Source organism: Anopheles ziemanni, chromosome 3 (assembly GCF_943734765.1).
Source record: "Anopheles ziemanni chromosome 3, idAnoZiCoDA_A2_x.2, whole genome shotgun sequence".
NCBI lineage: Eukaryota > Metazoa > Arthropoda > Insecta > Diptera > Culicidae > Anopheles > Anopheles ziemanni.
The window spans coordinates 92,636,616-92,648,485 of NC_080706.1; the positions used below are offsets into that span (position 1 = coordinate 92,636,616).

Sequence of the window (11,870 nt, forward strand, 5' to 3'; positions counted from 1 at the left end):
ACGCATCTGACGGATGATGAGCCCCACTAGAGTACTTCATTTCACAACCAAGATGATCGTCACGGATCCCCACCACCTAGCGTGCGAACGTTGCGTAAATTTAACGATCGTACTGTTGTGTTTTTTGCGCAGCTGTTGTTTGTTTACTATTTCTTCGCCGAATGCTAACGTCAAACATTCGCTTGTAACGTCTATGGTGACTGCTTCAGTTCTGTAAGGTTATATCAAGTTTGCCTTGCTTGTTTGCCATGTGAACATTTCAAATTTGACCAAAAAATAATTACTTTCCCTTGTAATAACAGATGACACGGTTTAGTTTAACAAACAAACAAAAGAAACTTTATTGAATAAAAATATATTATTTTCCATAACCTTGTTTTAATAGCGAAAGCTTCGCTTCTTAACCAATTCTAACCGTTGGCTAACTTACAAGCTCGAACGCATGAATGGTTTCAAGTACAGGTGGAATGATTTGTTCACCGGTTCCTGCAAATAATAATCGAAAGCACCGGTAAAATCACTGACCTGTTGTTCGCACCCGCTGGCACTTCTTACCTTGTTGAGCGGACTTTTCTGTGCCTCTTCGTAGAGCTTTTCGTACACGTTTCCATCGTACGCACCAAGCGGCGATCCCAGCAGAATATCCGGAATAGCAAACGCATCCACAATACTGACCGCATTCGGACGAATCGCCAAGAGGGCCGACTCGAGCTTGGATTGCAGTCGATTGATATCGCTCTCGCTGATTGCGGTGAACTGCAGTGGAATGAATCGATCAGGTATTTGGTGGTAAGATCCGACTTGCGAGATATTCAAACTTACCCGCACCAAATTGCCAATTGACTCAAGCGCCTCGTTGTACGCGTACAGCTCCCCGATGGTACGCATCACTTTGGCAAACGGAGCGGACACTTTCTGACACAGCGCTTCAATCATCTCGTAACCAGACTGCACCAGGAACGCACGGCAATGTGCTTCGGCTGTTTGGGCAAGCTCGAGAGAGGTCAAATTAACCGCCTCCTCGTGTGTGTAGCCAGCTTTTTTGCGCTGCTCGATGTGTTCGTAGGCTATGCGAAGTTTGCTGCAAAAAGGCATTGGTGTTCAGTAATAAATTCAAATACAAATTTTAGTATTACCAGTACCTTGCTGCGACGGTCTGCAGTGCTTTGATAATGCCGGGCACTGTGTCGATCCAGGGATGGCGAGAGTTTTTGCTCTGGATAAAACTACTCAAATACTGGACCGTTGGCACAAGTGGTTGCCCTTTGATTGCTTGGCTCCACACTTTCACGAGATACCTATAGATAAATTGTTTGATTATTTCAAACAGTAAGGTAAGCAAATTCGGGAATATCTTACCGTGCAGTTTGGAGCAGCAAAACCGTATTTTCTCCTTCATATGTACAGGCGGCCGTTACAAATCCATAGGTGTTGTAAAAATTGGCGCACGTCATATAGCCATGACCACCGCATGCCATACGCAGTGTTTCTACGCTCTTCGCCGCATCCGCTGTAGTGACCGCTTTCAGGCAGCATGCGATGGCATGTAGTTCGGGAAGACGCTCCAGGTTACCCTGGTCCAGTTCGGCCGTCACTTGATTGTACATTTCCCACAGGTTGTCCGAAGTAAGCTTGAATACGATACTTTTAGCGATCGGCGGGAACAGCTTGTACTGCTGCGTTAGATGGTCGATCACTTGAACTTCCGGCAGACTGCAATTGTTTGTGATTGGAGAGAATTACTTTAACCTTATATTACATGCTTCTATAGGTTTCTTACTCCGGATTGATATGACTCTGTCGGCGAACCGACGAATATCGCACGGCTATGGTAGCGACCTTTGCCAAATGAAAAGCCGTATCACGTACGATCACCACCCGTACGAACATCATCGTACCGTAGGTGAGCGCTTGCGATGGTGGCTTCACGAACGTTCCGTCCTCCAGCAGCTTCGCGTTCTTCATCAGCATGTTTTTGCGCGGAATGCGAACCTGATCGAATCCCAGGAAGCCATTGTTGACACCGTTCATGCCGAGCTTGTTGCCAATTTCGCCGATCGTGATTCCCTTCAGTGGCATATGCGATTCTTCATCGCGCAGCTGTACGATGAACGGTTGAATACCGTGGCACTTTCCTTTCGAAAAGAGTTGGGCCATCACGACGCAATAGTTGGCGGTATGGGCCACTAGAAAAGAGTGAAAAGAAAATATTAATGGCCTTGGAATTTATGGATTTTTATCTGAGGAAACCTACATCCTCCCGGCCACCACTTGTACGAGCTCAATGTTGGACTCTGTAGAACAAACTCCTTCGTCTTCTCGTCATACGTGGCCGTTGTTTCCAGCCCCCGGAGGAAGGTTCCATGTCCCAGTTCAGTTTGTGCGTATGTGCCAAGTATTTGACATTTCAGGGAGCGTGGAAGCCATTCGGCCTGCTGCTCGGGAGATCCGTGTCCCAATAGTGCCGGTACGAACATTGCAAAATGGATGCCCAATGGGTTTCCCTGACGAATGATGCCGTTGCCGAGCAACCCACCAAGGATTTCCCTGGAAGAATTAAGAACCCATAAGTAAATCAAGAGGATCACGAATTTGTTTAATTCTACTAACTTGTAGTTCGATGGATCGCCATTGCCACGATTTTCGTGGAATTTGCGAACTTTATGGAAAATTGCCGTTGACTGACGAATAGTTTCCTCGTACAGTTCCTTGTGCGATAGAAAATGGATGGGTGTTTCGTTATGGAAGTCTGGATCAGTCTCAAAAAATCGTTCTGTTAAAAGAAATGAATGGAATATTCCGATTAATTACTGATGGGTAAAAATTATTTTGTGTATGCAGTGTATACGAAACCGGCTACGAAATTTTGCTTATCGCTCTACCATGATTAGACATTTTTAAATCAAATACGGTCATATTTTGGAACGAGATTGGCCATGGTGGGGGTCGAAATGATAACATTATGAGAAACAATCTAAATGACATGCAATCATAATTTTCTACCCAAGATAAGCTTAATCAGACGGCATTTTTCTACGAACTTTCTTGAAGCTCATGTTTGTTGGCAAAGCTTCGTTAAACTTGACTGAATAAATAACTACATATTTAATACATGTAGTTAGAATAGAACACACATTTGAGTTAGTTAATTATTTGAATGATATTGTTCAATAATAACGTTCGCATCTTAAATTCGTTCGTAATCTAAATTGATATTCTTTTTCCGATGTTTATAACATCCAGATTTCATTATTACTTCGTATTTCGTATTTAATTTCACCTAAAGAAGTTTCAAATATGGTTAAGAATTTAGAAATTAAAATTAAATCAAAAGCGTGTACACGATGGATGTAGAAAAAAGCAGCTAATTTTATGCCCTTGAACTTCCCCATCATGCTCGGTGCTGATGGGACAAAGTGCACCTCAGCTGTACTTCGCATAATTACCTAGATCCTCCTTTTCCTTCAGTTTATCCTTTCCGCCAACCCACCACAGGGTAAACTCATTTTTATCAAAACTACACTTATCCCGCTCGGCTTGAAGATCCTTATTCACCGAAGACGATGGCATTTTAGAAACAAATGTTGGGGTAGGTATTAAAGGAACGATTGAAGCACAACACAATTTCAGGAAGGGCAGCGAAGCCAATGACCGGAATCGCGGAATTAATTAAGTCGTCCGAAAGGTATGATCGTCCGCGCAAGTTGAAGCTCTTCCGCAAACTGAAGTACACGACCATCAGTTAACGTAAACCAGTACCACGACGACTGATTGGCGCACGGCGTAAACCCCGCTACCGCTGTTGACCCCCCGGTGACATGACAGGCCTTTTATCAGATAAGTCCGTGTGCCACCGTGACTTGGGACTTTGCACCAACCACGCGTCGTGAGATGTTTGGCGATTTTTAACGCATTTGCAACTCGCACTCAATTCACTGTGCAACCGTGATAACTTCAGAGCTTAGCAATACTGAATCTGACAAGCACAATCTTATCACTGGCCGACAAATTACAGGTGCATTCGCTGGAAAATAAAAACATACCAAAACATATGATCCATGACACCATAAACGATAAGATCACAATTGGTTATCTAGAGACGATTGAAAAAAAAATCAATTACAATTCAACCTTTCGTTGGTCACGGTTTAGTAACCAAGCAATAGAACTAACGTATTCCTCTGAATCGTGGACAACTGAAAACCATGCATGCTCCTCGAAGCAGTGATCATGATCATTTCCCTTGAATGGACATCAACATGAATGTCAAACATGTTATGCACGATTCTTGAATGAGCTGTCAGGCCAGGGTCTACAGTGCGACAGGGGTGGCAAACGGTTAGCAAAGACTTCATTCCAAAAAGATTACAAAATCTGTAGAGAAATATTTGTACTACTATCATAGAGCGATGAGTGTGAAATAACAAGGAAAAGCTGTAAACATATTTTCAGATGATGTTACATCATTTCGGGAGCCCTTAAATAAATTGGTAAAAGAGTAAATGAGGCCCCGGCCGCCATGTTTTCGATCGTGGCTACACCTCTTGTGGACGTTTAAACTGAATGTATGCAATTGGTGATACATTAATTCGTTAAATTCAACCTACGAATATTTGAACCGTAGTGTGTACCGTTAATTTCGGCTGCGCAATCAACCTAGGGGGTGCGGTATGAGGGGGGCCCACGGGCCCCCCTTATTTCTCAAAACTATAACAAACTCTCTTTTTCGGTAGACCTAGCGCAGTCCGCTCGCTGCGCTCGCTGCGGGCGCGCCGCCGTTTCCAAATCATTTTTTCGGCTAAACTCATTGTTTCATGCTGTCCATCATGTGTGGTATGGTTTACTTACTAGTAACTTAACATGTAAAAGTATGTTAACCCGCATTCAACCTCCACTGCGTGATTAGTTTAAACCGTTATGTTCTTTTAAGCGAACCGTTAGCGTTCAAAAATCGAAACGAATGCATGCTTCGCGCTTTGCATAGCTTCAGGCGCTTAATGTGAACCAGCAGGAAGAGGAGAATCTAGCCCGGGGCCTCATTTACTCTTTTACCAATAAATTAAAACATTTTTTGATTGAAAACAGTTTAGTTGACCGCGGCCTAAGTGACAGTTTGCATTACCGATTGACAACAAAACGAACGTCAACAAAACAAACCGGCGCGAAGAGTGACGAGTTGTTGGTAGCAATCGCAGTAACTTTGCTTTAATTAAAATATAGAATAAATACTTTCAAAATGAGTGTGAAAATGGGTGTAAATGTTTGTCCAATCAACGAAGAACGATCGGGCAATGTGCGGGAGGTAGGCGGGCGAGCGGTATGGAGTTTATCGTCATGTAAACCAGGTAACGGAAGAAAACCGCTGGCTTGAGAAAAACCTTTGTAGCTAATTTGATTGGAAATCTTTTACTATTCTACTTGTGCTAACGTTTTTTGTAGGATTTGGCGTAGATCAGCTGCGTGATAATTCGATGGAAACTTATTGGCAGTCCGACGGGCAGCTGCCACACCTCGTAAACATTCAGTTTCACCGCAAAACGACGGTCAACCAGATTTACATCTATTCCGACTACAAGCTGGACGAGAGCTACACCCCTAGCCGGATATCGATACGCTGTGGGACGCACTTCAACGACCTGCAAGAGATCGAGGTGGTTGACCTATGCGAACCATCCGGATGGGTTTGTATTCCAATCAAGGAGTACGAGGATGAATTTATCTGCACGTTTATGATACAGATCGCGGTGATTAGTAACCACCAGAATGGAAGGGATACCCACATGCGCCAGATACGGATCCATTCACCAACGGAAGGATCGCATTATCCGTTGGAGCACTACGGGAAGTTTAGCACGATAGAATTTCAGCAGTTCCGGACAATCCGTTAGCAGGTAGCATAAGATAAGTTTTCGCAGGCGATATTTATCAAAAGGTTAGAAAACAAAATTTATTTCCATGAAAAAAAACATCTTTACATAAAACTTCGACATTTACCTCTAGTTTGCGTTTTTTAAATCATTTTATCTGCACTTTGTGCATAAGAAACTTGCCAGGAGAAAAACTATATCCTTACTCGGAAGCTTGAATCAAACCGCGCAGCATAGTTTCCAGTTTACGACCATCGGCAGCAAATTTACGGATTCCGTCCGAAAGCTTATCGGTGGACATCTGATCTTCGTTCAGCATCCAACGGAATGTCGCTTCGTCCATCTGGATCTTCTCCAGACTGCCCGCCTTCGCCTTCTCGGCATCGAGATAGCGCTTCACCGGCTCGGTGCTCTTTTCCAAATCCCCCAGCAGCTTGGGGCTAATGGTGAGCAGATCGCACCCAGCCAGGGCCATGATTTCTCCCACGTTGCGGAACGACGCGCCCATGACGACGGTTTTGTAGCCAAACTTTTTGTAGTAATTGTAAATCTTCGTCACCGAAACAACGCCCGGGTCCTGCTCGGGCTCGAACGTCTTCTGGTCGGTATTTGCCACATACCAATCGAGGATGCGACCGACGAACGGAGAAATCAGCGTGACACCCGCCTCGGCACATGCCACCGCTTGAGCGAACGAAAACAGTAGCGTCAGGTTGCAATGAATGTTGTGCTCCTTCTCGAGTACACTTGCCGCTTGAATGCCTTCCCAGGTCGAGGCCAGCTTGATCAGCACGCGGTCGCGCTTGACACCAAGTTCCTCGTACAGGGCAATAAGTTTCAATGCTTTTGCAATCGAAGCTTCCTTGTTGAACGACAATCGGGCATCGATTTCCGTCGACACGCGCCCCGGTACAAGCTTCAAAATTTCGCATCCGAACAGTACGAACAGCATATCGGCAGCTTCTCCTACCTTTTCTTCGACGGTCCTGTAGGAAAATAAAAGAAAACAAACGGTGCAGTTAAAACGGCTAAGCATTTACTCCACAGTATCACACGGATATGATCTACTCACGTTCCCGCCTTCTGTCCGTGCTTGATGGCCTTATCGATCAGGTGCTGATATTGGTCCATTCCAGCGGCCGACAAAATCAATGACGGATTCGTGGTGGCATCGGTAGGTTTGTATGTTTTCATCGCTATAACAAATTAAAAAAAAAAGAAACAAATAACCTCTGTAAGTTCAGTGTCATGCGGGTTTCGATCAAACTTTTTTTTCCAATAAAACCCACAGCAGCGTGACTTAGCGCATGGTGAAAGGAAATAACCGTTTGACCTCTACGTTGGCGATCGCGTTCCACGATCGCGTGAACATGTGATCTAGTAACCATTTCGCATCAAACATTGTCCTCCGCAGATTAATTGTAAAACAATTGTTAACAGAATAAATACAAGGCTTGCTTGATGTTATTTGTCAACCACGTTGGAACGCCCGATAGTGAAGTGCCATACACATCACCAAAGCTGCTTATTTGCGGAATGAGGCAGCGAAAAGGCAAAAAGTCGTATGGCTCCAGAAACTAGCTCCCCTTTCCCAACACGGGTGTATGTGTAAGGGCAGACCAGGCTCCATTGGAGCTCGTTTGTATCACCTTTAAGCGGTCACCTTCATTGCTCTCATCGAGGAAGATGGAGGAAATGGGCAAAAAGTTCGGTACATTTGACGAAATAACAGCACTAATAGTTTTCAACACAACTTGTAGAAGATTGCTTGAATAACCTTACAACTAGCTTCCCCAAAGGGTTCGTGATTTAAAATATGTATTCTCTGACACAATTCACTCTACTTACCCTCAAAGTCGCCGGTATCGGCCACGATGGTGGTGAGCTGCTTCAACTGTTCCAAACTCGATGCCATTTTCGTCTTTTTCGTCTGCGGTTCAGCACTGCTCATTGTCGACTGACGGTGGTGTTCCGATGGATCCTTGGATAGAAGCTTTTGGGAAAGGGCAAGTACCTACTTGCTGGAGGGTCGATGACGGGGGTAACGAGAGCGAGACAGGATCGTCACAAAATGCACCGCACAAACGTACGTTCGTATGTCTGACTATCTTCCGTTCCGTTTCGGCAATGAGCATCCAAGCATGAAGCGACGACCCGCGACTCCACTGCATAATCTACAATCGTGTGGAAGTTTGCCAAATCCACCTTGGAGGCGTCGCTGGAGTGAATGCCTCTTCTTTTGGAATGGATTGGAACATTATCCTCCTGACTGCTACTAAGGAACGTAAAAAAACATGCTGTGCGGTGTGTGAATTTAAATGTTATTCAACGATAAAATTCACTTTATCTTCGGTATAAGCTTATGGTCTTCTTCTTCTTCTTTCGCTATGCGAGTCGGTATCTTCGGTATAAGCTTATGGTAAATACTCAGAACGGAACTTTTTTAAACCAAATCTACAATCAAAATATTAATTTAAATATGGGAGGGTAAGGTAATATATACTCACTAAGTAACGAATTGCAGTGTAGAAGAATCAGTAAAGAACCCTATTTTCTGGGACGTTATAAGTGAAATATAATTCGCTGACCGTCTTCTAATGGACAAGAATAATCACCGGCATCAGCCCCATTACTCAATAGAAGAAGAGGTTGCAATATTTTTATATTTTTGTCCCAACATTGTATATTGCCCCATTTTCCCTTACTTGTCAATAGCTGTCAAAATGGTTGTTGATCGTACGCATGTAGTGGTGTTAATGTTTACAAACCGTGCGCTGCTTTTGTACGACTTCGTCGGGAATAATTCACGAACCCCGATCCGATGTGTCGTGAAAACCGCAGTTTCGTCCAACAAAAACGGCCCATTATCTTCTACCGTCCGCCGAAAGCAGTGTAGCCGATAAAGATTAAAGTTATTTTTCGTTTTTGTGTGGATGGAGATGAGCGAGCTGCTGGCGGCTGTTTGCTAGAAGTCGGATGTCGCCGTCTAAATGATAGGGGGAGTACAGCATCGGTTGCTACGAACGTCTTCTCGTACCATTGCCACTGCCGATTAAAAGCTAAAGTCAACGCTGCTGCTCCCCGGTGCATTGATAAGGAGCAGAATTAAGACTGTTCGTTCCGAGTGTCTCGTTCTTGTTCTGTCAATCGTGAGCTTCGTTAGGTAACAAGTGGTCCCACCCCGGATACGGACGATTATGGATGATATTGATAATATTATTTTACACTCACTGCGTCAAATCGATTGGTATGCTACATAAGAACGAGTCAAAAACAATGCAGCTACAATAAACCAATCCTATTTTCCTGTTTCAGCGATTTAGACGAAGATATACAGGGACTGGAACACTTTACGCCTTCAATTTTAGTCCGAACCATCTCAAAATGCTTGCTTCTCATCGATCCCTCGCTGGACCTGCCGCATTCCCTCCCGCCCGGTATGGCGCAAAGGTTCACCGTCACGGCACGCCTAGCAGAGGCTTGTACGGTAAATAGTATAACATGTGGGTTCACCCTCCAACTGTGATTCACATCTGTTATTTTTGAATCCGCAGGTCGTTGGCTACCGTCGGGACATTGGTTATCAAACGTTCCTTTACCCGAACGTAGCCGAGGTGCGTCGAGTGTTCATGTTTCTCATCGAACAGCTACCCAAAGAGACGACCGATTCCGGTGGAACGGAAACCCCGTTCGACCGGGTAACCGATCTGGAGAATCGCATCGTAGAAAATATGCACCAGCAGTTGCGTTGTTCGTGGCGGAAAGATCGATCACCGTTGGATCTGCGACAGGGTGGTCGTATGGGGCGCGGCATTGCCAACATTCCTTTCGTGACGCAAAGCGATGTAACGGCAGGTAAGAAACTATCTGCGGCAAACGTACCAACCGGAAGGCTTATTGGGTATTTTGTTTTTCGAACAGAGATCAAAGAGTACTGGTTGCGCCGAAGTGGTCTCTGGGAGGAAGTCGATCGGGATGAAGTGGACCGGCAACAATTACCGAGCAACGGGTCCGAACAGGTTGAGAATCCAATCTCAAAGCTGCAGGCCTATTACGCTCAGAATAAAGCGAAATCACCTCTTACCGAAGAGCTTCCGGATGGTGGCGAATCATCGCCCACCTGCGAGGATCAGCTCAGCGTAATCGATGAAGAAATCGGGAAGATACAACAGTCACTTCAGGAGATGCGTTCCGAATATCAGGAACTGCGAGCAAGACGAGAAAACGTTCGCGAAGGGACAAAGGGCCTCGAAAAGACGGTGGAGAAGTTGAAAGAGGAAAAGAAAATCAAAGAAAGGACACACATTCTCTTGGAGAACCCGGAGGTAAACGTGGCTAAACTGGAATCGATAATAGTGGCCGCCGGAGAGAAGATGAAAAAATTGCAGACCCAATGGGAGACACATCGAGCCCCGCTGGTAGCGACACTGCGAGAGCAGCAAGCGAAACATTCAGATAAAATGGTGAGTATCACCGATGATCGATCAATGGATTACAATTTCAAGTGATCGTTTTTGTGTTTTCTAGAGTAAATCCCAAAACATGATCGACGAAATCGAGTCCGCCCGACAAAAATCCGAGCAAGTTATCGTCGATTTGCAGACGAAAAGTGCTCTCCATGCCCGGCTCATACAGGAGTACGAGAAGATCAGTAAAACGGTCAGCAGGACGGCGTACACCGGGCGGATACTGGAGATCATTGGTAACATACGCAAGCAAAAGACGGACATCGAGAAGATTCTGCACGATACGCGCAGCCTGCAGAAAGAAATCAATTCCACCACCGGCCAGCTCGATCGACAGTTTGCCGTCACGGACGATCTGATCTTCCGCAACGCCAAGCGGGACGAGCACTGCAAGCGGGCGTACATTCTGCTCGTTGCCCTGCACACCGAGTGCAGCGAGCTGGTCGGGTTGGTGCAGGAAACGGGCGCCATTAAGCGGGAGGTGCGCGAACTGGAGGACCAGATCGAGAACGAAAAGGATCGTAATGTAGTCGCCAATTTGGCACAGATTGGGCGAGATTTGGAGGAGATGCAGCAAGATAGTCGCCGGTTGGAGGACGCAATTCGACAGCTTGAAGCGTCCTCCGGGAGAAACGGGATGAACTAAACATGGAAACGGAAAAACAACCTAGTGTCCTTAGCGAACGTTTGCGGTACCCAAATGAACAAATTACAGTAAAATGCCACAACACGAAAGTCAATGGTTAGGTAAATAAAATGTGATATATTCCACAGTAAACAACCTACCGAACGAAGTCTTTTCTGGTGGGGTTGATATACGCTCCACTGTAGCACAACACAAAATCACTTCGGGGGTTTTCATGTGGTAAAGATTTCATTGAATCATTTATTCAACACATTTCGCTGAGCCATTGATACGGAATAGTATTGATATACACCGACGTTCAACACTGTACGATCGGATGAAGAAGCGCACTCGGCTGGATCTCCCCGATTCGTCCACGGGTGGAACGTACGATAAAAACAACACGTTGATCCGCTTACAGCTTCAGCTTGGTACGTCTCCAGTGACGGCGCTTGGCGTTGTAGCTAATGGAACAAATAATTTACGGTTAAGTTAAGCCCCGTCTTCTCGTAGGACAATCAACAAATTCGACTACTTACCGGATGGTGTTACCAGTGCGCATACGAATCCATTGCGGGATAGGTCTGTTTTGCTTCAGCTTCTTAGCAAGCTTTTGCTTGATACGGAACGTTTTGTGAGCCGACTGTGGGGAGGTGAAGAGAAAGATATTTATTGATAGTCACAGGACAATGTGCCAAGGTTTCACACATTTTATCGCCAATTTCGACGCTTACCATTTCGACCAAGTGTCTTCAAAGACCGCTGATAGAAAAGAGAAAGACACTTCACCGGAAGTTGACGAACGCAGCTTTTGACTGCCGCATGAAGCGCATACTTTGACAGCCCACCCTGCGTTTGAAGAAAAACGCAAACTCGAACTGTCATGCAAATGTCATAACAAACACGGTAAAA

The 11,870-nt window shown here is 45.2% G+C and overlaps 5 protein-coding genes across 5 annotated transcripts; 2 read left to right on the top strand and 3 right to left on the bottom strand.

Annotated features, from left to right (window-relative positions):
• Window positions 1-426: 426 nt before the first annotated feature.
• On the bottom strand, window positions 427-3,570 carry LOC131286885 (probable peroxisomal acyl-coenzyme A oxidase 1). Its single transcript, XM_058315893.1, has 9 exons — window positions 3,447-3,570; window positions 2,611-2,773; window positions 2,255-2,547; window positions 1,781-2,186; window positions 1,360-1,713; window positions 1,143-1,298; window positions 823-1,081; window positions 556-756; window positions 427-486 (listed from the first exon to the last, which is right to left on the bottom strand). Exons 1-9 carry the CDS (start codon window positions 3,568-3,570, stop codon window positions 427-429), a joined length of 2,016 nt encoding a protein of 671 aa, XP_058171876.1.
• A 1,666-nt stretch (window positions 3,571-5,236) lies between these two features.
• Window positions 5,237-6,000, top strand: LOC131289672 (anaphase-promoting complex subunit 10). Its single transcript, XM_058318969.1, has 2 exons — window positions 5,237-5,345; window positions 5,440-6,000. The coding sequence occupies exons 1-2, from the start codon at window positions 5,237-5,239 to the stop codon at window positions 5,886-5,888; spliced, it is 558 nt and encodes a 185-aa protein (XP_058174952.1). The 3' UTR covers window positions 5,889-6,000.
• On the bottom strand, window positions 5,920-7,993 carry LOC131289671 (probable transaldolase). The gene is made up of 3 exons (XM_058318968.1): window positions 7,716-7,993; window positions 6,940-7,063; window positions 5,920-6,853 (listed from the first exon to the last, which is right to left on the bottom strand). The coding sequence occupies exons 1-3, from the start codon at window positions 7,816-7,818 to the stop codon at window positions 6,070-6,072; spliced, it is 1,011 nt and encodes a 336-aa protein (XP_058174951.1). The 5' UTR covers window positions 7,819-7,993; the 3' UTR covers window positions 5,920-6,069.
• Window positions 7,994-8,659: 666 nt separating this feature from the next.
• On the top strand, window positions 8,660-11,101 carry LOC131286763 (coiled-coil domain-containing protein 22 homolog). Its single transcript, XM_058315760.1, has 5 exons — window positions 8,660-9,114; window positions 9,183-9,354; window positions 9,422-9,722; window positions 9,789-10,330; window positions 10,395-11,101. Exons 1-5 carry the CDS (start codon window positions 9,065-9,067, stop codon window positions 10,977-10,979), a joined length of 1,650 nt encoding a protein of 549 aa, XP_058171743.1. The 5' UTR covers window positions 8,660-9,064; the 3' UTR covers window positions 10,980-11,101.
• Window positions 11,102-11,373: 272 nt separating this feature from the next.
• On the bottom strand, window positions 11,374-11,791 carry LOC131285851 (large ribosomal subunit protein eL39). Its single transcript, XM_058314705.1, has 4 exons — window positions 11,763-11,791; window positions 11,693-11,708; window positions 11,498-11,601; window positions 11,374-11,422 (listed from the first exon to the last, which is right to left on the bottom strand). The coding sequence occupies exons 1-4, from the start codon at window positions 11,789-11,791 to the stop codon at window positions 11,374-11,376; spliced, it is 198 nt and encodes a 65-aa protein (XP_058170688.1).
• Between the last annotated feature and the right edge of the window lie 79 nt (window positions 11,792-11,870).